The 25,004-nt window shown below is 38.5% G+C and overlaps 1 protein-coding gene across 2 annotated transcripts in view; it reads right to left on the reverse strand.

Annotated features, from left to right (window-relative positions):
* Positions 1-246: 246 nt before the first annotated feature.
* The window catches only part of LOC121445967 (glucose 1,6-bisphosphate synthase), a 33,813-nt gene continuing 9,055 nt past the window's right edge, over positions 247-25,004 (reverse strand). For both annotated transcript variants that reach the window (XM_041648185.1, XM_041648175.1), the window contains 13 exons: positions 19,031-19,198; positions 17,882-17,988; positions 17,013-17,097; positions 13,329-13,412; positions 9,216-9,409; positions 7,668-7,857; positions 7,313-7,410; positions 6,389-6,566; positions 5,772-5,865; positions 4,983-5,112; positions 4,585-4,774; positions 3,652-3,785; positions 247-1,326 (listed from right to left, as the gene is read on the reverse strand). In XM_041648185.1, the coding sequence (XP_041504119.1) occupies positions 1,224-1,326; positions 3,652-3,785; positions 4,585-4,774; positions 4,983-5,112; positions 5,772-5,865; positions 6,389-6,566; positions 7,313-7,410; positions 7,668-7,857; positions 9,216-9,409; positions 13,329-13,412; positions 17,013-17,097; positions 17,882-17,988; positions 19,031-19,198 (1,755 nt within the window). In that variant the 3' untranslated portion in view covers positions 247-1,223. The remainder of the gene's footprint in view (positions 1,327-3,651; positions 3,786-4,584; positions 4,775-4,982; positions 5,113-5,771; positions 5,866-6,388; positions 6,567-7,312; positions 7,411-7,667; positions 7,858-9,215; positions 9,410-13,328; positions 13,413-17,012; positions 17,098-17,881; positions 17,989-19,030; positions 19,199-25,004) is intronic.

Genomic DNA, 25,004 nt, shown 5'->3' on the forward strand with positions numbered 1-25,004 from the left:
GCTTAGCCTTGTTCAGCTTCTGAGATCAAATGAGACTGGGTGTTGAATCAAGGTGGCAGAAAATACCTATATCTTAATGTTCCATTTCTTGGTAAGATTAGCATCACTTTTCAGATAAAAGAATACATCTACTCATAAAAATGTAATTCAATAAGACTGTCAAATGCCACATTCATTCCACAGTAGGTTTTTTTTTTCACTTACAGGTTATGATAACTGAATCCTTGCATGAAGACTCAACTATAGTTACATTAAGCCAGATTTTATTAAGATCTTTTTTTCTACAACCGTTTTTAGAGCCAACAAACCTGTTTTCTATATAGGAAGCACCTATACAGTTGGGAAGATTTCCCTTAACCATCAGAAAATGGACTGATAAAATTATATCCAATGCCGGAACACTGTTTCGTTCACACCGCACCCTGAGAATGTACTGAGAAATTAGACAAGAACAAAGCCACTGGGAGAGTTGCCACTATTGTTTTATGTTCAGTAAACATCAGTCTTAAATACATACAGTAAATATACACCATAGCAAGGGCACCTGAGACAGAGGTAAAAACCACAGACTGTGACATCTGTCCTAGGTCACAAAACCAAAAAAAAAAAAAAAAAACAAAACAAAACAAAACAAAACAAAAAAAACCAAAAAACCTATAAACTTTTTTTTTTTTTGAGACAGAATTTTTCTGTGCAACCCAGGCTGGCCATAAACTAACTAATGATCCTCCTGCCTCAGCCTCCTGAGGGCTGTAATTACAGGAATGTGCCACCAACCTGGGTTTCTAACTTGAAAATCAATACCTACCATCATGACAATGATACTTTTCCACAATGGGTGTGGAACACCCCAGGCATCATACACACCTTTAAGAAATAATTTCCTTAACTAACCCTATATTATATAATGTTTCTTTTAAACCATGCTATACACAATTATATCATGTAATTAAGCTTAACCACAGTTTAATAAGCAAACTCACTTTTGTACTGTTTGTGACACAGGAGGAATGGAGGGCACTGAACACTTTCAACGTAATGACTGTCATTTAAGATTATGAAAACATTTTCATTTCAAATGTATATATATATAATCTATTTAGCTGAACAAAGGAAAGAGAAGGGGAAAGATAACTTGGCAGATGAGAGAATTCCAACACAAGGTTCACTGTCTAGAGTTCTTCGTTCCATGTCAGTGCAAAGTGGTAATGTTCTGCAGTGCCCTATACAGAACGCCAGATCAGGCCGTTCTTACTGGGCTCAAGAAAATTCTCTATCAGAGCGTCAATGAGCTTCTTTAATTCTTCTTCCAGTAAGGCAGTGTCACTGGGGGAAAAAGACAAAGAACTTAAAAATTCTTATTTTCATAGCCTTAACATTTATTTATTTTCACTTTTAGGGAGGGCATATATCAAATGGAATAGTTAAATAATTGGCAAACAAAAACAAAATTCACCCAGTTAAAATAAAACAAGACTCTGTCAAAGAATTCATATGCAAAACAATAATCATGAACTAGGTATCTTCTGACCCATAATAAAGTATGAGTTAATTATGATAAATTAATTCTCCTAGACTAGGCAATTGAATAGCTCCAAATGCTAATGCCAAGTATTATTACAGAATGGCTTCCTGGGGTACTGAAGGATATTCAATACAGGTGACAGGGACAACACTACCCGTCTTTCAGGTAGCAGAAAGCAGTCCCAGCACACACTGGGGAGACAGAGACGTGTTATCTCTGTGAGTTTGAAGCCAGCTTGGTCTACACAAACAGTTCCAGGCCATCCTGGAACTGTCTCAAAGAGAGTCTGTCTCAAACAAAAGTAGAAAAAAATAATAAAACGTTTATTAAAAAATAACTATACACTTACTGGGCGGTGGAGGTGCACACCTTTAGTCCCACTCTGGAGGCAGAGGCAGGGGGATCTCTGTGAGTTCGAGGTCAGCCTGGTCTAGAAAATGAATTCCAGGTCAGCCAGGGCTGTTACACAGAGTAACCCTGTCTCGAAAACCCAAACCAAACCAAAACCAAAAACTATACACTTACAAGCAATTCCCTCTGAGTCGTCTTGGGAGCACTGCTCTTGGGAGCACTGCTCCAGCTCAAAATGTTTCTAGAGAAGCTTCCAGTGATTGCTTTCCCAGTCACTGACAAGCTAGGTAACATCCATCTTATTACTTTAATAATACTCATTTTAACCTAAAATCACCTTATCTGGGTAGCTATAAACTTTTCTCTGAACATAGAGGACTTTTTCTTCTCCAGTGGAAATGCAATTTTCATACAAGGGCATGGTCTGAAGACAATGAAAAAATAAAATCTCCTTCCCCCAAATCCACTGGTCAATGAATGACATAATCAAAAGGAATACTTTTATTACTTTAAAATAACGTTTGGTGTGTTTATTGACAACTCATATCTTCAGAAAATGAATTGGGCAGATTATGCAAAATCATGACAGATACAGAAAACAAGTATTTGGTAATATACAGAGGAACTATTGATCATTGCTTTATACTAAATCTTTGTCTTTCCAAGAACAAAAGGAAATCACTACAATTTTGAAATTCAATTCCCAATGATAAAATTCTTTTTCTTTCTTTCTTTCTTTCTTTTTTTGGAAAGAGACTGACAGTCTCTCAAGAGGTAAAAGATACCTTAGGGCTACCTTAGGACCCAGCAATCCTACTCCTTCATATATATCCAAGAAAAATGAAAGTGCATGCCACACAAACTCATTCAAAAATGCTCACTTGTGACAGCTTAAAAGATGTAAATAGTTTGAATGTCCATGGATGAGTGGATTTAAGAACATGGTATATATTCATACAAAGGAATATTTGGGAGTTAAGGATGATTTCAGCCACTAAGGACCACATACTGTATTTATTTATATAAAATGTCCTGTTATATGTTGAATCTGAAATGTGCCTCATAGACTCAGGTATTACAGTATTATAAATCTTTGTCTTCAGATATTGGTGCTATGTGGGGTAGAAAAAACCTGAAGGAAATCGGTCCCTGGGCTGTGCTTTTGAAGGTTTTACCTGATCCCTTCCTCCTCCACATCATGCTCATCCTTGCCTTACACCCAAAGAAATAGATCCAGCAACCAGGAGCTGAACCCTCAAAAAGCATGACCCAAATAAATGCTTCCTCTTTTTTTTTAAAAAAAAAATATTATTATATATACAGTGTTCTGCCTATATTCTGCCTGCAAGCCAGAAGAAGGCACCAAGTCTCATTACAGATGGTTGTGAGCCACCATGTGGTTGCTGGGAACTGAAGTCAGGCCCTCTGGAAGAGCAGTCAGTGCTCTTAACTTCTGAGCCATCTCTCCAGTCCCCTCTTTTTTTTTTTTCAAGTGTTGAAAACAAGAAAAAGTGTGACCCATGTCTACTGTAAGTAAATCTATGGAAAAGGACAGTAAATTGGTGATTACTTGGGCAGTGAAGGGCCTCCTGGAGCACACAGAGGCTTCCTTTTGGAGTTATGAAAATGTTCTGAAGTTGATTGTAGTGATGGTTACACAGCTCTGGATGTACTACAAACTACTCAGTTTTACACTGATATGTGTGAATTTTATGGTATATAAGTTATATACCAATAAAGTCTTTACGTATATATCTAAAAAAATCAGTTCTTACCTCTGGCCAGGTGATGCACACATCTCCGCATAATACTTTATCTTTGGTTCTGTCCCACTTGTTCGAAGAGTGGCAACACAGCCATTTTGAAAAGTAAACGTGATCATTTGGCTGTTTTTACTCACGGGCAGTACCTATGCAAAATGCAACGGATCTATATTTTCAAGAACTATAAACTACATTGCACTTACATGAAGCATCTAAGGTAGTCTAATTCATAGAAACAAAGTATAGATTGCCAAGAGTTGGGAGATGGAGGTGGAAAGTTGTTTAATGAGTACAGAGTTCAGTTTCAATTTATCAAGGCTAAAACATTCTGGGAATCTGTTGTGCACTAATATAAACATACTTATCATTAGAGAACTGAATGTTCGAAAACTGGTAAGATTTAAAAAGAGAACATGAAATCCTGAGGGAGATGGGTTGGTGATTCCCAGAGGGAGTTGGAGGGAGGTAGTGAGGATGTGTAAGATCAAAATACATTAACCATGTATATAATCATCAAAGAATAAAAAATATTAAAACTGGGTAAGATACAAACATGTTAAATACATTATTAGAATACTAAAACAATATCTTTTAAATAGTACAACATCTGAATATTATAAATGAAGACTTAAGCTAACAGTTATCATAACAACAGAACAAATATAAAAATTTATCACACCTAAGTATCCAATGAGCACCTACCACACAGGTAGGAGTTTTGAGAGGCATAGAGAAGTAGACCTACCACATGCAATGATAACATAAGTAGATGTCAACAAAGACACTCTCACAAAACCCATGGGACCTGGAGTCGTAAGGAGGACTTGCCTTAGGTCTTCAGTCTTACACATTCTAGGTAAGTGCCCTATCACCATCGGCCCTTGCCTTAAACCTTAAATAATGGTGAGGTATGAACCTACCGCAGAAAGGAGAAAAGGTACTTACTGACTTCTTACTGGGCTGGCTGCTGTCATATCCAGTCGTTATGTCTCGTACATGTAAGATAGCAAAGGCCCCACAGAACTTTGGGTACTCCCCTGGACACTCAAAATTGCGAATCCTTTCAAATATAGTTTTGATGGTAGGTGGGTCATAACACAAGAAATATGAAGTTTTGGACATGTGATAACCGTATCTGTGCAAAGATTTAAAGCTGAAGTCAGATTCGAGGTAACTTTTGGGACATGTACATATTAAAGATAAACCAATGTGATATTTTATAGAAAATAATACTGATAATTTTAACTAGTCCTCAAAAACAAACCCAGAAAAGGACCAAATCAAACAAACAAACAAAAAGGCAAGCAAGGACTATCTGGCACGAGATTCACACGAGAACTTACTTTTCATAAACTTTGGCCAGCTGCTCTGTCAGGGTCACCTTCCTGGTTTCCAGGAAAGAGGCCATCTCGGCAACAACCACAGCTGCACTCACTCCATCTTTATCCAATACGGAGGTTCCACACAGAAAGCCTGAGGGTTACACGGTGTCTTTAGAAAAGGGGGAAGACTTCGGCTACAACTACCACAGTCTTATATTTCCCCGCTGACCAGCACTGACGAACGTAGTATCAGGCCAGGTGTGATAATGTATGACTACACCTCAGCACCCAAGGGGCTTAATTGGGAGTTCAAGGCCAGGCTAGGATGTAATAGCTAACATTTTGTCTCAAAACAAAAACAACAAACAAAAAACTTATCATTATCAACAAAATATAGTGACGGCAATAATAAAACATCTAACTCCATAGGAGTCTAGAAACAGTGTACTTAGGGACCTCTAAGTTCTTCTCTAATGGAAAATGCACCTATGTATTTGACTTAGCCTTCTTAGGGAAGCAAAGCCTTTAAGGTTTTAAACAATGTCATGTAAGCATACCACATGCTTAAATTTTCCATAACATCGCGGCCTACATAAAGCTTCTAACAAGTCCTTCTTTGTAATCAGATTTGAGAGTCTTTCATCTGATGAACCACTGTTCACTTGAAAGACATAGACTGCTAGGCAGGCATCTCTGCATTTCCACAACTCAAAGTTACAGCTGGGAGGTAAATGTCTCCTCTCTATAGAATCACCATATTTTTTAACTGTTTTCAACCCAAAGAAAAGATTATTAGTATTTACTACATACCAATAGACTCTTCAAATGCAAAAAGGACTTCTTTCCCATGTCCTAGGAGGTCTTTTATCCTACTTCCAATCCACTTAAAGCCTGGTAATGTTTCCTGAAATGTAGAGGAAGCCCCTCCAGTTAAGCAACTCTGATTAAGTGAACACACATTAAAGAGCTTATTTCTAAATGCACAGAACTCCTGAACAGTGAGTTCCTGTCCAGGTCCTTGGTCCACAGAGGTTTATAAAGTGGTGGATATATAGTCACAAACTACCACAGCCACCCACCACACACAGGCACAACTGATGACCCACCAGCAGAGAAACAGTGACTTACATCAAATACAGTACGTTTATGTGATGAGGAATATACATGTCACTGATAAGTCAGATTTTTCCCAGTCTAAAATGTTCTATGTTCTCACATGACATCCCCAGACACTCCGTACGTGGAGTAAGAAGCACTGTTGTAGTGTCTGGAAGAACATGTCCCCTCGGAAATTCACACAATAGATGACTTCGGCTCAGGTGTCTAGTTACCAAACATTTTAAGCAAGCGTAAACAGTTAGAAGTCTTTGTAGAAATGTTTAGAGAAGTGCCATGCAGACTTCAAACGACGCCCACTTCATTCCTACCTCAAAGTGGAATCCTTCTTTCAGTGCAATCGCCTTTAGAATTTTAGAAGAGACGGTGGTGGCCAGCATGTAAACATTCTTCACATCAGCGTCCGATTTGCTCTTCTTCCAGCAATCAAACATCCACCACCCAAACAAAGCTGCCAACTCATTCCCTGTGAAAACTTTCCAGTGACCACTGTAGAAAGAATGAAACTTCAAAGTCAATACCTCGGTAGTTTCTCAAGAAAACGCTCCAGCTCAGACCTTTAAATCAGTGTCCCCACCCTGTCTCCCCTTTTCTTGGAAACCCTAAAAGTTATTATATGACAAAACATTTATTCCTTCTTTTTGGTGTGTTGTATACACGTGTGTACCTACTTGTGTGTACACATGAATTGCATATGTAGGGAGGCCAGAGGTGAACACTGAGTACTTCCTCTATTACTCGTCACCTTATTTTTAAATATAGTTTTAATTTAATTCATGTGCATGTGTGCACACTTGTGTGCCTGTATGTGTGTATGTAAGTAATGCCTGTGGAGGCCAGAAGAGGGTGGTGGATCCCCTGTAACTGGAATACAGGCAGCTGTGAGCCACCTGATCTGAGTGTTGGAAACCACACCCAGGACTTCAGAAAGAGAAGCAAGTGCTCTTAATCAATAAGTCATCTCTTCAGCTGCCACCTTACTTTTGGCGACAGGGTCTCTCACCGAACCTGGAGCTCATCAATTCAGCTAGGAAGGCTAGCCCATGAACTCCACGAGCCTCCTGTCTCTGTCCCCACCAGTGTTGTGAGTTCATATGCGCAGCTCACCTGCTGTGTCCTGAAAACACAGCTGGCTCTCAGAATCTTTACACACCTCCTTCTGCGATAACCCTTGATCCTTGGGAGGAGGAGGTGATGTGGACATCCCATTTAGGGCCGCAGCTCAAACTACTTACTTCTCCTGAAGTTCTGCTACTGCCAGCCGGTCTGCATCAGGATCTGTGGCTAGCACTATCCGGGCATTTTCTTTCTCTGCCAGTCTTAGGGAGAGTTCCTAAACAGGAAATCCAAAAAGGCTAGATTGTACTAAAGAACCCAAATCCAATGTGCTTATAATGTAGGCACTGTCAGTGATATGAATTTCAGAAAGCATGCAGTCTGGACAGACAGAACTAGGGCCACTTTCTGCAGAGATTTCAAACACATCTTTATGGTGCTTGCTGCAGGGCACAGGGGAAGCATGTAAGTCATCCCTGACATCTAGTACAATGGGTGAGAATCTAAGAAAAATTTAAATATTAAAAACTATACCAGCACAGATTCTCCTTCTTCAGGGTTTGGGCATTTAACAGTAGAGAACTCTGGATCTGGATCTTTCTGTTCTGGGACCGGAATTGGAGGCTTAAAACCAAATACTTGAAAAGCCAACTGCACATAGTCATGACCAACTCCGTGAAAGGAGGTATGCACAAACTTCAAGGTGGTCTTCGAATTTAAGTCCCTGTAAAGAAAAACCACATATCCTTACTCGTCATTTACTAACCACTTCCTATAGTAAATAAGATTTATAAAATAAATAACAATTACTTCATAACAAGTTTCAAAATACAGATAAAGAGAACACCCAACACCCATCTATGCCTGGCACTTTGTTTCAACATCTATCGATTCTGTCAGTCTGGCTTTACTTCTTCTCAACATATTATTTTTTACAAAATACTTTAGGATTTAAAAACACAAACATAATCCCATTGTCACATCCAAAACACTGAACAATAATCTTTTAATGTTGCCTAATATCTGTCTTCACATTTTCTCCAAGTGTCTAAAAAATAACATCTGGTTGCTATGCCTTCCAGGTCATGACTTTGTAAATGTCCTTTCTGTATGTTTCCAATGCTTGTTTTTTCCCAGAGAATGCATCTTGGTATTATGCATCCTTTTCGTTTTGTTTTCCTTTTCCTCTTTCCCACCTCTTTCAGTTTGAGAGAAAATCTCTTAAATGTCTCCAGCTGGCTTCAAACCTGCCATGTAGCCGAGGGTGACCACTATCTTCTGATCCTCCTGCCTCTGTGTCCCAAGCACTGGTATTACATGTGTATGCCGCTGTGTCCAGTTTATGCGTTACTGGGATTCAACTCAGGGAAGGCTCTGCTCACACAAGGCAAGCTCTCTCCTGAGCTACATCTAAGTCCTTGTTTATATTAGTACGTTTCTCTGATCTGTTTCTACAATGTATGGGTCATTTAATCTAGGGGCAACATGAGATTCAATTCCAATTCTCTTGGCAAGAACAGAAGGTGTGTATTTTGTACCCAGCCACAATAGGAAGTCCATCATGCCAACTTCACGGCTAATATTTATTAGTGCCCTGTCATCCTCATCCACCCGTCTGCAAGTTCCTATCAATTTATTGCCTATTATAAGCTTCGAGCATGGCTGCTAAGGTTCATTATCGAGATCACAAAATTGTGATGTTTTAATTCTACTCTTCTTTCTGCATTTAATAGTTGAATTTGGGACAGTCAGATCAGTGGTAGAGTGCTGTCTAGCATGGATAAAGCCCAGAGTTCAATCTCTACCACAAAAAAAAAAAAAAGTGGATTTTTCATTTTGAAGACTTTCTAGTCTTTGGCCAGTGGCAGGCCCTCATGTTGGTTCTTTTATGCTTTCTATATGACCTAAGTATTTCCTAGTATGTTAGAGGGAAGAGAGGGAAAGAGGTGAGAGAGGGGGGAGAGAGGGAGAGGGGAGAGAGAGACTAACTTAATGATTCTGATACCAAGCTCATTTAGGACATTTCCGTACCAGGGCTGGATATATGCTATTCTAAGGTTATCCTACAGTCCCATTGGATACCTGTGAAAACAGATCTTTTTCAGGTCTTCCATGTATCTCTTGCAGATGTCCTGGAGAGGATCTTTTTTCAGAGGGCTGGTGTCCACTAAATTATCATTCCAGGAACCATTCCATGGTTCCACACACTCTTCTATACATTTCAGAATTTCTTTATCATGAGGAGATGTAATTTGAGCACCAGTTTCCCAATACACCTATGTGATACATAAATACAGCCATAATTAGTTAAAATGCTTGTAGGCTCTTTCTCAGCTATAGTAGAGCTCTCTGACTTTGTGAAGAATATCAAATTAAGTAAAAAATTATCAGTATTAGGCTAATTTACTAACACTAAAGTACACTGATGGTAATGACTTGTTACAATAAAACAATCATGTATTATAGCTTATCTTAGAATCAACTGCAGTAACAAGCTAATATGAGGGATTAATATAATCACCTTATAATACATGCATATGCTAGTATAAAATTGTATTTTTAGATTTACAACTATTTCTAAAGATAATATAAAAAAAGATGAAATGGGGCTGAAGAGATGGCTCAGCAGTTAAGAGCACTGGCTGCTCTAGCAGAGAACCCAGGTTGGTTCTGACAAGGTGGCTCAGAACCATCTGTAACTCCAGTCTCAGTTTTCAGGGCTCTGACACCCTCTTGCAGCATTGCATTGAGAGTAGTGCATGCATGTGGTGTACAGACATACATATAGGCAAAACATTCACACACCTGAAATATAAATAGATCTTTAAAAACTAAAAAACAATGAAATATCCACAAAAACTTACACTATTAAACTCAGTATTGTATTATATGAAACAGAATAAATAAATCACCTCCATAGTAGATTAGAGTTATGTAATATCAAAATATGTATCAGAAAAAATAAAATAGTATGTTAAATCCATTTCAAGTAGTTTTCAATTTCTCTAGTAGTTTAATCAGTAAGGCACTAAGAATAATCACACACACCCCAAAACAAAAGCAATCAAAAAGGTAATTCTAAGATTTCACAGGGTTTTAAAGCTCGAAGGGACATTGCTCAAAAAATATTTATGCTGATTCTATCACAGATATGTCATGGAACCCTGCTGTTCCATTCTAAATGAAAGACATTTGACTGCATATACTATGTATTAAACTCTGTCACAATGTGACAAATTATTCAACTTAAAAATTCTTATATCAACAACAGAAACAACAGGAAATATATAAAGTCATAGAAATCAACTCAAAAGAATCAAAATCGGGTCAATACAAAAATCAAGAAGAAAATTAAAACATTTTAGAACTGAATAAAAATGAAAACACAACATACCCAACCTATGGGACACAATGAAGGCAGTTCTAAGAGGCAAGTTCATAGCACTAAGTGCCTACACAAAAAACAGAAACAACTTAGTACTCCAGAGCAAGAAGAAATAACACCCACAGAGTAGATGGGAATAATCAAATTCGAGGCTCAAATCAATAAATAAGAACAACAACAAAAACAGTATAAAGCATCAATGAAATGAAGAATTGGTTCTTTGAAGAAAAAAGACCAACGAGATTGAGAAACTCTTAGCCAAATTAACCAAAAGATGGGGAGAGGAAATCCAAACAGAGATGAAAAGGATAACATTTCAACAGACACTGAGGAAATTCAGAGAATAAGGGTATACTTTAAAAGTCTGTATTCCACAAACTAGAATAACTAAAAGAAATGGATGAATTTCTTGACATATATGAACCACCACAGTTAAATCAAGATCAAATAAACAATTTAAACAAATCCATAACCTCTAGTAAAACAGAAGCAGTAATTGAGATATTTGTGTACACCTACCACCTGTGTGCCTGTCACCCACAGTGGCCACAAGAGGGCGCTGGAGTCCCTGGGACCAGAGTTACAGATGGTTGTGAGTCACCAAGTGGTTCCTGAGAAACAAATCAGGATCCTCTGGAAGAGCAGCAGTGCTCCTAAGTGCTATCCCCTCCCAACACTTTGCTCTCACTCTCTTTGCATATCCCTTTGGACCAGAAGTTTTACTTTTAAAATTTTATCTTATGATAAAAATTTAACTTCTCCCACAGGAAAATAAAAAGAAGGAAACTGAATATAAAGTTAGTCTTTGACCTCTACACCTCCCCCCGCCACAGAGAGAGAGAGAGAGAGAGAGAGAGAGAGAGAGAGAGAGAGAGAGAAATTAAAAAATGTATCCTATGAAACAGCAATGTCTAAAAGAACAAAATGTGCTCCACAAATGGAAACCACATAGGTAATTTCATTTTTTCTAGCAACCACATCAAACAGATTCAGAGTAGCTGGGTGGTGGTGACATATGTCTTTAATCACAGCAGCACTCAGGAAGCAGAGGCAGGTGAATCTCTGTGAATTCAAAGCCAGCCTGGTTTATACAGCGAGTTCCAGGATAGTCAAGGCACCACAAAAAAACCTGTTTTGGAAATACCCCCCCCCCATAAAAAAAGGTTCAGAAGGTGAATTATATGTTCCTTTTACAATTAAAATTTTAAAATAAATAGATGAAAATAAAACAAAGATTAAAATATTAAATGAATTTTAATATACATTCTATAACCCATTGTATTAAAATATACTATTCTGCATTTCTAACTTCTTAGTCCAGCCTAGTCATACTTTAAGTGTTTGGCAGCCATCGGTGGCTACATTATACAGAGAAGCTGCTGATACTGAGAATAAAAACAGCTGACATTTACTGAGAACATGTCAGAGTCAGACACTGTGGTAGGAATTATGACTTTTGATCTTCACTTTCACTCTATATCTCATTGGTTCTACAATTATCTTCAGTTTGCAGTTGATAAAACTAAAGCACAGAGGAGTAGATTAGCCTGCCCCAGATCACAAAGCTTCTGAGAGGCAGAGGTCAGTGTCGAAGCAAACTGAAAGGAAGCCGTCAAGAACAGGTTTTCACTGCTGTTTAGGTGTGTGGTAACACTAATTGACAGAGAAGAGAAGATCAAGGAGGACTAACTTGGAGTCTATGAGGCAGCTGTGGGTAATTAAGAACCCTGTTAAAGAGACACTGGTTCTGAAATGGCTCCCAGACATCCCAACAGATTACAGTAGGAGTCTGCATACAGAAATCTGAAGCTTTGCTCTTACTAACCCTTGCAACTCTCTAAGTCTTTTAGGCTTAATGGCATTAATTTCTTCCAGCTTTTCTCCTATCTCTGGTACCTTTTTTCCTTTCCTTTCATTTCCCTTAAAGTTAATATTCCCTAGAATCCATTTTTGACTTTTCCTTCTACCTTATCTTTTGGCTGTATATCCAAGTCAAGAACTTCCAAATAACCCTATATGTTCTAGTAGATATGGTACCCCTAAGACCTGTAACTTCAGCCCATATTTCTTCCTTGAGTTACAGATCTCCACAGCTCACAGCAAGCACATCTGCTTACCTGGTTAACTCACAGTACCTGGAACTTACATGTCCTAAACTGAATTAATTATGCTTCTTCCCTGACTCTAAGAATGGGCCAGACCCCAAATCTTAAATCCATATTAAATCTTTCCCCTACTTAAAATGGAACTTAGTGTGTCTGGAGTCCTCTCAAACAGGAAGAAAATGCAAGAACATGGGTCTATCTCCAAGAAGCCTGAAACTTGGCTCGGTACTGGGCTATGTATCTTCTGTGTGCACCTCTCAAGTTGCTGATCCCCTCTGCCACTGTATTGTCATTTTGTCAGAGGGGCTCATGCAGCAAATGGACCCAGTGGCCACTGAGAAGCCTGGGCAGATCAGAGGGAGGGGACAGTGAGGTCAAGGTACTATTTCCCTGACTCTTACCATTCATTCTTCATATTCTTGATACACAACATGACTTGATTTCTGAAATTATAGAGGGGATATATTGGGAAAGGATGGAGAAATCAAAGAAAACAGAAGTAAAACCCCAATGAAGAGACCATTGTAACATGCACACTCTGGGAACCAATAAACACACAGGAGGTTACATTCTGGGAGAGCCAGAGTTCTCAATCTGTTTCCAATGCCTGGTTTTATTCCCCAGTGTTGAGAACATACCAAGCACATATTATTCAAATAAAATAAAACTTATAAAATAGGCAAAGATTAGGCGTCCAAGGCTTACCTTGTATCCATTGTCCTCTTTGCGGTTGTGAGATGCAGTAATCATCACACCTGCAACTGCTTTGAGCTCCTGCACTGCATATGGCTGGAAAAATAAAAAATATACCAGAGCAGCATTTTTTCCACTTTACTTGCTAGATATTCATATATTTTACATGAACATTACTTGGTTAAATAATGCAGGAGGATACTTAGGTATCAATAATTTAAGGTCTTATCAGCTCCAGGTTTGATGGGTAGGGTCCATTTCTAATACATGCAGCTCAACAACCACCCAGTTATCACCTTGAATGGTCTTCCCTACCAATCTCATTTTGCTTATTGGTATAACAATTTCCTATTCTTTTGTTATACAATAATATTTAGTAAATACTATATGACAGATACTTTACTGGGATGGAGATATGAACGGAAAATATAATCATAAATAGTTGGAGATGGAAATAAATTTATTAACTATCTATCCATCACATTTTACTGAGTTTTATCTGACATCACATGGTGATTAGGTAGAAGATTCAAAAGTCTAACACAAGACTTTTGACTTTTAATTTGAAGATCCTCACATACACTCTGTGCCTCCATGTCATGTGACAACTCACCCTTCTCTCTCCCAGGCTGTGTGTTTCTCTTTCTCTCTATGGTAACTACTGTTTCTCTTCCTCAGATGCTTCCCTACAGCTTCCACCGTCATACTGACTGCTCTCCACGACCACAGGAGGTAGGGGTGAGAGGGGAGGGGAAGGGTGTGCATAGACGTTTCAGGTCTGATCACGCTAGTTCCTTGACACAATTCCAGAAACCGTTTAAGCTCAGACTTAGTCAAGGAAGACAACCTCTGATTTGGAGCCATGGTGACTAAAGGGTATGACTCTGAGATCTCTAAAAACACCATCCTCATCAACTACCTGAGATCTCTAAAAACACCATCCTCGTCAACTACCTGAGATCTCTAAAAACACCGTCCTCATCAACTACCTGAGATCTCTAAAAACACCATCCTCATCAACTACCTGAGATCTCTAAAAACACCGTCCTCATCAACTACCTGAGATCTCTAAAAACACCGTCCTCATCAACTACCTGAGATCTCTAAAAACACCGTCCTCATCAACTACCTGAGATCTCTAAAAACACCGTCCTCGTCAACTACCTGAGATCTCTAAAAACACCGTCCTCATCAACTACCTGAGATCTCTAAAAACACCGTCCTCGTCAACTACCTGAGATCTCTAAAAACACCGTCCTCGTCAACTACCTGAGATCTCTAAAAACACCATCCTTGTCAACTACCTGAGATCTCTAAAAACACCATCCTTGTCAACTACTGCACATCTACCTGCGGTAAGACAGGAAACCAATGTACTGGGACTGATGTGAGTGGGAACTGGCAACTCGAAGGTACAGTCTTAGATTTCTGAATATCTCTGCTACTGGAGCTGATAGATGCATGTGAGACAAACACTCTACCATTGAGCTACAGCTCTAGCTCCTTTCTAGTTTTTTATTCTCTGGTGCTATCTTTATTGATATACTTTAGAGTAAAAAGCAATTCCTTCAATTCTTTAAGTTGCTCAATAAATTTCCAAAATCTCAATAGAAGAATCTATAGATATTCATTTCTTAATGATTTGATAAAGCTTGCACATAAACTGTCTAGACTTGTTATTTTAAATTTGAGAATACTTTTAAAAATACCAATTCAACTTATTGGATAATTATAGTTATTCAGGTTTACTATTTCTTGTAAGTTGATGTATCAACTGTTATTCCAAGAAATTGGCTAATTCATCTAAATTTGCACATTTACTTAAATTACACAGTTAAAAATACTGATTATCTTCGTTTCTATTGTATTTATTACACACTCATTTTGTTTGTGTTATAGTGGCATTTCTTTTGTATTTTTTTTTTTTTTGGTTTTTCGAGACAGGGTTTCTCTGTGGCTTTGGAGCCTGTCCTGGAACTAGCTCTGTATACCATCTTTTGTATTTTAATAACTAAAGCTTGCCTGATGATCAAAAAAGTAAAACAGTCACAATGGCCAGCCTTACAGACCAGGCAGCAATGACACTCACCTTTAATCCCAGTAGCCACACTAGCTTGTCATAGAACCCAGGCAGTAGTGGTACACACCCTTAATCCCAGAACTAGAGAGGATTGTAAAATGGGAGGGACAGCTCTCAGCCTCAGCCTCATTCTGAGATTTCTGGAGGCAGAATGGCCATTTTGGACTGAGGTATGAGTCAGTGGCTGGCTATTTTACTTTTCTGATCTTCGGGAAAGCTTTATTTATTAAAATATAAGTGAAATGCCACTACACTGTGTCTTGTATCTTTAACACTCATTCCACAGTTTTCTTAATAAATTTTTAATTATATTTATTTATTTATTTGATGGTGGGGCATTCGTGCCATGGCCTATGCGTGGGGACAGAGGAGAACTTGCGGGACTTGGCTTTCTACTTCTCCCATGTGGGCCCCAGGGACTGACCTCACGTTGTCAAGCTTGGCATCTGGAGCCATCTCTCCAGGCCAGTTTCATCTTGTTACTATTTTAAGTTTAAGTACTTATTTCTTTCTCCTACTTTTATGATTTCGTTATTTTTACTCTACTTTAGCACAAATATATTATGACAGCGTAAGCTCAGTATCTTAACCTTTTTTTTGCTAATGTATTCATTAAACTTACAAAGTTCCCTCCCTAAAAATAGGGCTTAGTCCTCCCTCCTAAGTTTATTGTTTGTTGTTTTCATTTCTGCTCGGGTTCTTTGTTTTGCGCTGTCAATATGCTCACAATCCACTACCTCATTTCTGTCAATAGCACCAATCTCCTAATATTCAAACTTGAGACCGTGAACATCAGTTATAACTGTAACATAGTAACTAGGATATCATCTATATGTAATGTGGCTGGTGCATCTTTGGTCCAAATCACTATGTATATAATAATCCATCAGACCAGTGACCAGTCACATCAGTCTTTCAAAGTCTGTCGGTGACATCTGTTTTTCAGCTCTCACACAGAAATGCACACAGAACCCACCTCAACCTATCAGTAGTGTGTTCAAATCTCTCTGTAGTGTGTTCAAATCTATCAGTAGTGTGTTCAAATCTATCAGTAGTGTGTTCAAATCTATCAGTAGTGTGTTCAAATCTCTCTGTAGTGTGTTCAAATCTATCAGTAGTGTGTTCAAACCTATCAGTAGTGTGTTCAAACCTATCAGTAGTGTGTTCAAACCTATCAGTAGTGTGTTCAAACCTATCAGTAGTGTGTTCAAACCTATCAGTAGTGTGTTCAAACCTATCAGTAGTGTGTTCAAATCTATCAGTAGTGTGTTCAAATCTATCAGTAGTGTGTTCAAACCTATCAGTAGTGTGTTCAAACCTATCAGTAGTGTGTTCAAACCTATCAGTAGTGTGTTCAAATCTATAAGTAGTGTGTTCAAATCTCTCTGTCATTTTTGTCCTGATGAATCAGTTTCTGGTTAAAAGCATCTCACCATGAGCAGCTTGTATAGATCAAGCTCAAAGGAAAAACTATCTTCCTCCTTCTGGCCGGACTTTCATTGGATTGGACATTCAATACTTAGAACCATAGGTATGGCAAAGATTTGACTCCTAACTGTCTTAAGAAACCCCCAGAAGGGCAGCCAGCTGAGTAATCACTATCACCACATACTTACTACGAAAGGTGTAGGAACGTATCTCGAGAAAAGGTAAACAGGAACATCTTTAGCAAGCAACACTGCAGCAGTGAGTTTAGCAAGCCTAAAACAAACAAATTTCACTTAGTCCTTCCCATAATTTTAATGAACCAACCTTTCCCATAACAAATGTCTCATAATGGACTTATTCTGAATTTTGAACCAAGATCTTTGGTAGTAGCCAAAGCTGGGTGGAACCGTTTCCTAGGCTTGCCTCAAACTCACACTCCTGCCTCAGTCTCCCTTATGTTCTTACCACCACTGATTATTTAAGCTTAATGCTCCAACTGGAAACTATTAAGTAAGGTTTGCCTGTTTGCTTAAGAGGCTAGGGTTGTTGCTTAGTGGTAGCACACTGGCTTAGTGTGTACAAGGCCCTAGCTTCATCCCCAGACATACATACACAAAAATAAAAAACCTGACAAGACTGGAGGACAGTGAAGCAAAAAACACCGAATGTACAATTATCCTCCTTAAAGAAGTACCAAGACTATCAATTTATAAAAAGATACTAAGGCAGGATTATAAGAGAACAGAAACTTCATAATTACTCCTACTTGATACCTATACAAAAATGTATAAACTGACATTCTGTGAAATTGAATTTGCAATATTTTAAGGTTATTTTTACACTTCTATAAAATCTAAAGCTTATCTCTGAAGTTTTTTTTTTTTTTTACTTCTATTTCAGCTAAAATTGTTCTCAGGGTTCAGAAACACACAACAAGCATTAGTGTGAGATCACATTTCTGCATGAAGGTCTCTTATTTCAGAACTCTCGCCACTAGAAAAAAATTAAGTATTTTACCCTTATTCCAATGCGAGCTTTGCAATAATTAACACTGTACCTCTGGCTGCTGCAGCTGCTGGTTACTTGACCCCGAGTGTCGTACCCAACAACAAAGCCTCGCTGCTTGAAGTCTGAAAAACAACTCTCCAGGTATTTGTACATCCCCTGCAGCAAACAAACAAGATTAACTCCTCTTACAAAGTTTCACTGTAAGTGTCCCCAACCCTGCCCACTCCACAGCCCCTTTCCACGCTGAGGATGAACTGAGGGTTCAAACAGGCAAGTGCATTACCACTGAGCTGCATCCCAGCCTCGATGTCTACATTTTACAACTTAAAAGTGTCCTGTTTTTGTTTAGTGTGCTGCTAATAGATCAGAACTGACTTTGGTACTTACAGCCATGCTTACTGATGTGGGAGCTATACTGCTCAATCCACAAATGTGAGGTGACAATCATTTCTCAGATTTTCAAACACATTTAATACTACAGAAATGCCAACTTAGTAACCACAACTCCAATACGATACATAACACATGAGGGAGAGGGGAAAGGCAGGAAAAGGGGGTCAGTGTGGGAAGCGGGGTGTGCCAGAGAGAACATTCCGAGTCAGGGAGATTGTTTTATTTCAAGGCTCCAGAGGACAGAATTTTTACCATCTCACTTTGTAGTCCTGGCTGGCCTGGAACTTGCTATGTAGCCCAGGCTGGCCTCAAACCCAGACAGTTCCATCAGCTCCAGTCTCCCCCTCCCCTGGGTGCTGAAACTAAATAAAGGTGTGTACCACACCCAGTCAAAAGAACTCTTCAGAAGGGCTGTGACCTTGTAGAAGATCAGTGGTTCTCAACCTTCCTAATGCTGCAACCCCCAGCATAACCTTCAGCCATAAAATTATTTTCATTGCTACTTCATGACTGTAATTTTGCTACTGTTATGAACTGTACTATAAATATCTGATATGCAGGATATCTGACATGTGACCCCTGTGAAAGGGTTGTTTGACCCCCCAAAGGGGTCAATGAACCACAGGTTTGAAAACTGCTGTTGTAGATACAAAATGTTTTCCAATTTAACTCCTTGCCCTTTATGTTTAAAAGAGGACCTTCCTGAACAAAATAGTTTACTTTTTAAAAAGAAGGGTACTACATTATTTATAAAGTAAAATAACAAAGTGAGAAAAGTACATATATAATAGTTTGTAATACTTGCCTGTGTTGACTGTATTACTGTAAGGTCATTAATATAGCAAAACCCTGCCCCCATGGCAGATCGAAGTCCTGCTGTCCCAAAAGTCATCCGGCAACAAAGACGGTCACGCAGTTCCTTGTTCATCCCATTCCGCAAGAGATTTTCAATCTGCTCTTTCGTTTTGGGATTCTGTTTTAAAAAAAAAAGAAAAGCAGACCTAATCAGGAATATAATATGCTAATACTAAGCCTGTTTGAGGGCTCAAAATGTAGACTCGTATTAACTATACTAATATATATTTATATATTTTTAAATGGTATATATTATTTATTAAAAATTCTTCCAATAACTGAGTTCTCAGAAGAGTCAGGCCCTACTAATGGTGATTTACATATGCCTACTTTTCTATAATCTTAATTTTTCTTCTCTTTTTTGATTTTTCTTTGAGACAGGGTCTCTCCATGTAGCCCTAGCTGTCCTGAAACTCACTCTGTAGACCAGGCTGGCCTTGAACTCACAGAGATCCACTCGCCTCTGCCTTCCGAGTGCTGGGATTAAAGGTGTGTGCCACTACTTTCTGGTTTATAATCTTAAATTTAAGAGCTATGAATAAAATGTCAAGGAACATCTCTGTCAGGATACCTCTGCTTCCTGACTGTCGACGCAATACAGACACTTCCTTCTCCTGCCTCCATGCCTTCTCTGCCATGATGAACGCTCCTCTCAAACTGTAAGCTAAAATAAAAGTCTTCCTTAAGTTGCTACTTGTCAGGTATTTGGTCACAGCAATGAGGAAAGTAATTAATATAGTGCCTATTTATAATTCCTATACAGTTTGAATGTACTAAAGAATATTCTAGTAGTAGACCTAACATCTTGGGAACAACCTTAACCATGCACTGCATCATTCAGAAGATGAGAAAATAGATATTAAATAACATAGTATCAGAATTAACAACCCCAAATCCTGCTATCACTTCTCATTCAAGGGAGCCCATGCACAAAATTCTTCCATAATTCAGTACGTCTAAAGTTACAAAACTTTAAATGTTAATCTTAAATATTAGAGATTTGTGCTTGAACGACAAATACCAGGTTAATAAACCAATAAAGAATTTTTAATTTACATCTGAACAGAAGTTGAAATAGGAAACTGCCATATGAAAACCTGAAGGGTGAACACAGCTGACATTTACTTCTGAGGGTCAGCCAGCATAGAGATCCATTTCCAGAGTCCTGGAGCAGAGCAGGGATCCAGTCAGATGACTTCTTATTAGCTTCAAATTATAATCATGTTTAAGGAGCATTTCCCTATGTAAAGAATCCATTTATAATTCTAAACTAAATTTACCCATCTTTAAAAAAATTCACCCAAATTAGCATTATTAAGTTGGCTTAGATAAAAAGTTAGATGGCTATATTCATCATATGAAACAAAATTTATTTGAAAAAGTTACTAGAAGAAATAAATCCAGGAAATGAAAATGTTAACTAAACCAAGACTAGAAATTAAGTTCTGAAATACATCTTTTGTTAATCACTTAGGCATAATATTGGGTAGGGAAAGATTGAAACCGTCAGCCTTCTGGGCTTAAGTAGCTCACTGGCAGGGTGCTTGCTTAGTGCACAGGTCCCAGGTTTGTTTCCCTACCAGTGTAAAAAACAAGAATGGGGCTAGAGAGATGGTTCAGCGGTTAAGAGTACTGGTTGCACTTGCAGAAGATCCAGGTTCAATTCCCAGCATCCACATGGCAGCTCACAACCATCTGCAACTCCAGTTCCAGGCATCTGGTATTCTCTTCTGGCCGTCTTGGACACCAGGCATGCTTGTGGCACAGAGACATTTTAAGTAGGTAAAACACCCATACACATAAAAGAGTAAAATAATTAAAACTAACCAAATAATAATACTTATTTATCAAGCACATACTATGCGCCACACATAGAAAAGACTATTGGTAGTTTGAGGACTTTACAAAGTTTAACATGCAGTGCAGTAGAAAGGTAAGTAAAAGGGCAGTTTCCACAGAGACTATGCACAGGTCCTGGGTGATGTAGCCATATTTGACCTGTTATTAAGCTAGGGGGAACTGAGGAAAGAGAACTGAAGGAAGTAATATCTGATCTGATAAGTAAACTGAATTGTTGGAGGAGGAGGAAGAGAAGGAGGGGGGGACAAGCCGCGAGTAGAAACATAACAATTTCAGTATTGGATTTCCTGAGTTTGAAGTGACAGCCACACTCAGCACATCACCCCCACTGTCTACCTACTAGCCTGGCTCTTCACAGTAACTCAGGAAATGCAATTAAATCAAGATACCATTTCCATCTGGAGATGAAAATGGTTTCTTGATTGAATTTTAAGAGTTTTTAAGAGCAGCGCAAGGGAGGAAGAGAGAATTTACGATGGCTGGATAATAACTGGTTCCAACTGAGAGGCCCAAACCGACCATTATTTATTGTCCTTCAGCTTCTATGGGCAGAAGTGTGAGGCTTCTGTTGAAAGACTCAAAGATGTGGCTGATGGAATCACCTCCAGGCTTGCCTGCCAAGTGTTTGGCAGCGATGCTATGCTGGCTGGGACTCCGTAGGCTGTCACATGGGACATCTGCAGCAGGCACTCCTTGTAGCCTGGGTGCTAGGGCGAGTGTCCTAAAAGCCAGCCAAGTAGCAGTTGTCCTACCTTTCCTGTCTAGACCTGGAAATGAAGCAGCTTTGCCTCCACTGTTGCTGTTATTTCTTGAGGCTGTGACAGACTCATGACAAAGACTCACCTAGGTTCTAGGAGAGGAAACACAGACCTTAACTTTTAACTAAGGAGTGTCAAAGTCATGCAGAAAGTCAAAGAATGTGAGATAATGTAAATTACTCCAGCTACTATTGAAAGATACAATTTACACAAAGGGATTATAAAACCCCAAACTTAAAAATCTGAAATACTGCTTATTCCAAGAATTTGGGGTAAAGAATACTTATCTTTAATATTAAATCTTAGCTCAAATATTAAATAGTCTTGATCCATATTTAGTTAGGGTTTCTGTTGCTGTGAAGAGACACCATGACCATGGCAACTCTTATAAAGGAAAACATTTCATTGGGTGGCTTACAGTTTCAGAGGTTTAGTTCATTATTATTGTGGTGGGACATGACATGAGGCAGACATGTTGATAGAGAAGGAGCTGAGAGTGGAGAAGGAGCTACAACTTGATCCACAGGCAAGTTAACTACATATTCTATATGCAGTTATATTTATATTCTAATATAAATTGGTTAAATAAAAATGTAACACAGGGCTAGACAGGCAGGCTTAGTTAGTAAGATGAGTATCTCAGTTTGATCCAGGCATCACTGTAAAAAGCTGGTCTTGGTAGTATGCAATTTCAATCCCAGTGATGGGGAGGAGGAGACAGGAAAGGAATCACTGGGGCTCGATGGTCTAGCCTAGCCTAACAGGTGAGCTTCAGGCCAATGGGAGACCCTGTTTCACAGGTAGTGGTTAACATTACTGAGGACGACACCCAAGGTCATCCTCTGACCACCAAATGCACATGTACCTAGTATCTGAACAAGCACACACATGTACATACACACACAAATAAAGTATAACAGTACAATTCAAATATCACATCCAAAATCTTATTAAATTTTAATGATATATGAAACATTCAGGACATCTCAAGAGAGGAAAATTCATAAGCCATATATGTAATGATTCCAGGTTTGTAAAACATACACATATGCAAAAATACAACGAAAATATGACTGTTTTTTATTAAAGGTCTTACTCTTCTCTTTCCTTGTTCCAGGTAATGCAATTAGGTGTAATTAGGGAGAAGACTTAGACAGCTTACATGAATACCTAAGTTCATCTGTGGTCTGGTATTATTCATCACTTTAGGAAATTTCACAGTTATAATCTCTTCCAATACTGCTGCTGGCCCACTTTTTCCTCTCCTTAGGTGGTTTCAATCCAATGGATCTGAGAACTTTCCATTATATTATTCCCAGGCATCACCTATACTTTCTCTCATCATTCATTCTATCACTCTATGCTTCATCCAGAATACTTCCCACTGCCTATCTTGTAGACTTCTAATTCTCTAACTCTGAGTACTACTCGATCTGTGCACAGAAATTCTTAGTTTTGATTACTGTATTATTTCAGAGTCAGAACTTAAATTTTAAAAAAATACAAGCTTTTGCATTATTTTCACTTCTCTGCCTAATTTTTAATTTTCTCCTTTTGACCTCTCAGAATTGGCAATCTGTTATTTTAGTCTGCATATCATAATTTACAATAAGTACCTCTACATGTCAGTTCACAGTACATTTGTTTCTGTGGATAACTGTTTATGTTGACCTGTTTCTTTACGGGCCTGGTTAACTGACTCTACACTGGATATTATATTTGCAACGTTATTAATAGGAACAAATTGAGGACTGTAAGGAAGGCATTTCCTACTGAAGCCAAGTACTGCAGCTGCAACCCAAGCACACGAGAGATACAGACATTCTGAATGATCAGCAATTCAAGGTCATTTCTGGCCTAGTGTCTCTTTCTCTAGTTATGTGTCGAGGTGTAGTAAGTTCTCATCTACGGTTCTGGTACCATTCATGCCTGCTTCCATACTTCTCACCATTAAGGTCGCTGACTCTAATCCTGTAAGCTCAAATTAAACACTTTATAAGTTACATTGATTAAAGTGTTTACCACAGCAATGGATGAGCAACCAAGACCACATGACTTGATCAAATCTCTGTTTTCCAGCACCACTTGTCTATTTAACTGGTGAACTGAGACAGATTGTATAGTTTAGTCTGGTGGGATTACTAAAATTCCAGTTTACAGTGTCTTTCCCAATATCCATCAGTTCTCCAATACTCTGGCTATAAACTGAATATTCATGACTTAATTTAATTCTGCCACTATTTACCCAGCATGAGATTAGATCTTAAAAACTAAAGGGTTTAGTCCACAGCACTGCCCCACTTTGGAATGCCCAGTATAAATTCTGTGCTACTACTCATACTTCTAAATGAAGGATTATAGAACCATAAAAGGGAGTTCTCATTTACCAGCTTGTCACATTCAAAACTTTTCTAGAATGCCTCACAAAACTCAAGAGAATGGTTTAGCTTACCAGCTTATTATAAGACAATGCAGGAACAGCCAAATGAAGAGATAAATAAGGCGAGATGTGGGGGAAGGAGGATGGAGCAGCTGTTCTCTAGCTAGCAGTCAGCCCAGGACTTCAGACCCAGGTTTAAGAGTTGTTACACAGCCCGATTTCTAGCCCTGACCACCCTTCACCAGCAGCCAGCAGTTAGCGAGAGGCAGAAAGTCCAACTGGTCATTCTGGTTACCAGCCTATTCCAAGGCTGTCCAGGGGCTCCACCTAACCATAAACTCAGATGTGATCAAAGGGGTTGTTATGAATAACAAAGTATACTTCAATAACTCAGAAAATTCCAAAGGTTTTAGGAACACTGTGCTAAGAACTGGGGACAAAACCAGACACATTTCTCATAATGTAATACCACATGACAGCAAATCTGAAGCCAATATACACCTGTATGTTTTTGTATATGTACACATATATGTATATATCTTAGACTACAAAGAATAGAAAAGAACTCCTGGTTCTTTAATGGATGGCTATAATTAAAAAGCAGAAAATAAAAAGGAAAAAAGCCCTACTTAAGATATAAAGCAAGAAAAATGACACAAAAATGATAGTATATTTTTTAAGATGAAATTATTTGTCATACATACATACATATCCTGAAAATCTGGAATTAGTGTTGGGCTTCTGGATCAATATATAAAAGTTAATCACATTACTGTATTTCAGCAAAAGGAATTTTAAATGTCATTAAAAAAATCATGACCATTAACTTCCTATCAAGCCACGTAAATCCCAGCCATATCTGAGTAGCTCGGCCTAGACTCAAACTTGCTTCATGGTTGAGGATGACCTTCATCTTCTGATCCACA

Source organism: Microtus oregoni, unplaced genomic scaffold (genome assembly GCF_018167655.1).
Source record: "Microtus oregoni isolate MIOR12 unplaced genomic scaffold, Mior012 000000F_ref0000247, whole genome shotgun sequence".
Lineage (NCBI taxonomy): Eukaryota > Metazoa > Chordata > Mammalia > Rodentia > Cricetidae > Microtus > Microtus oregoni.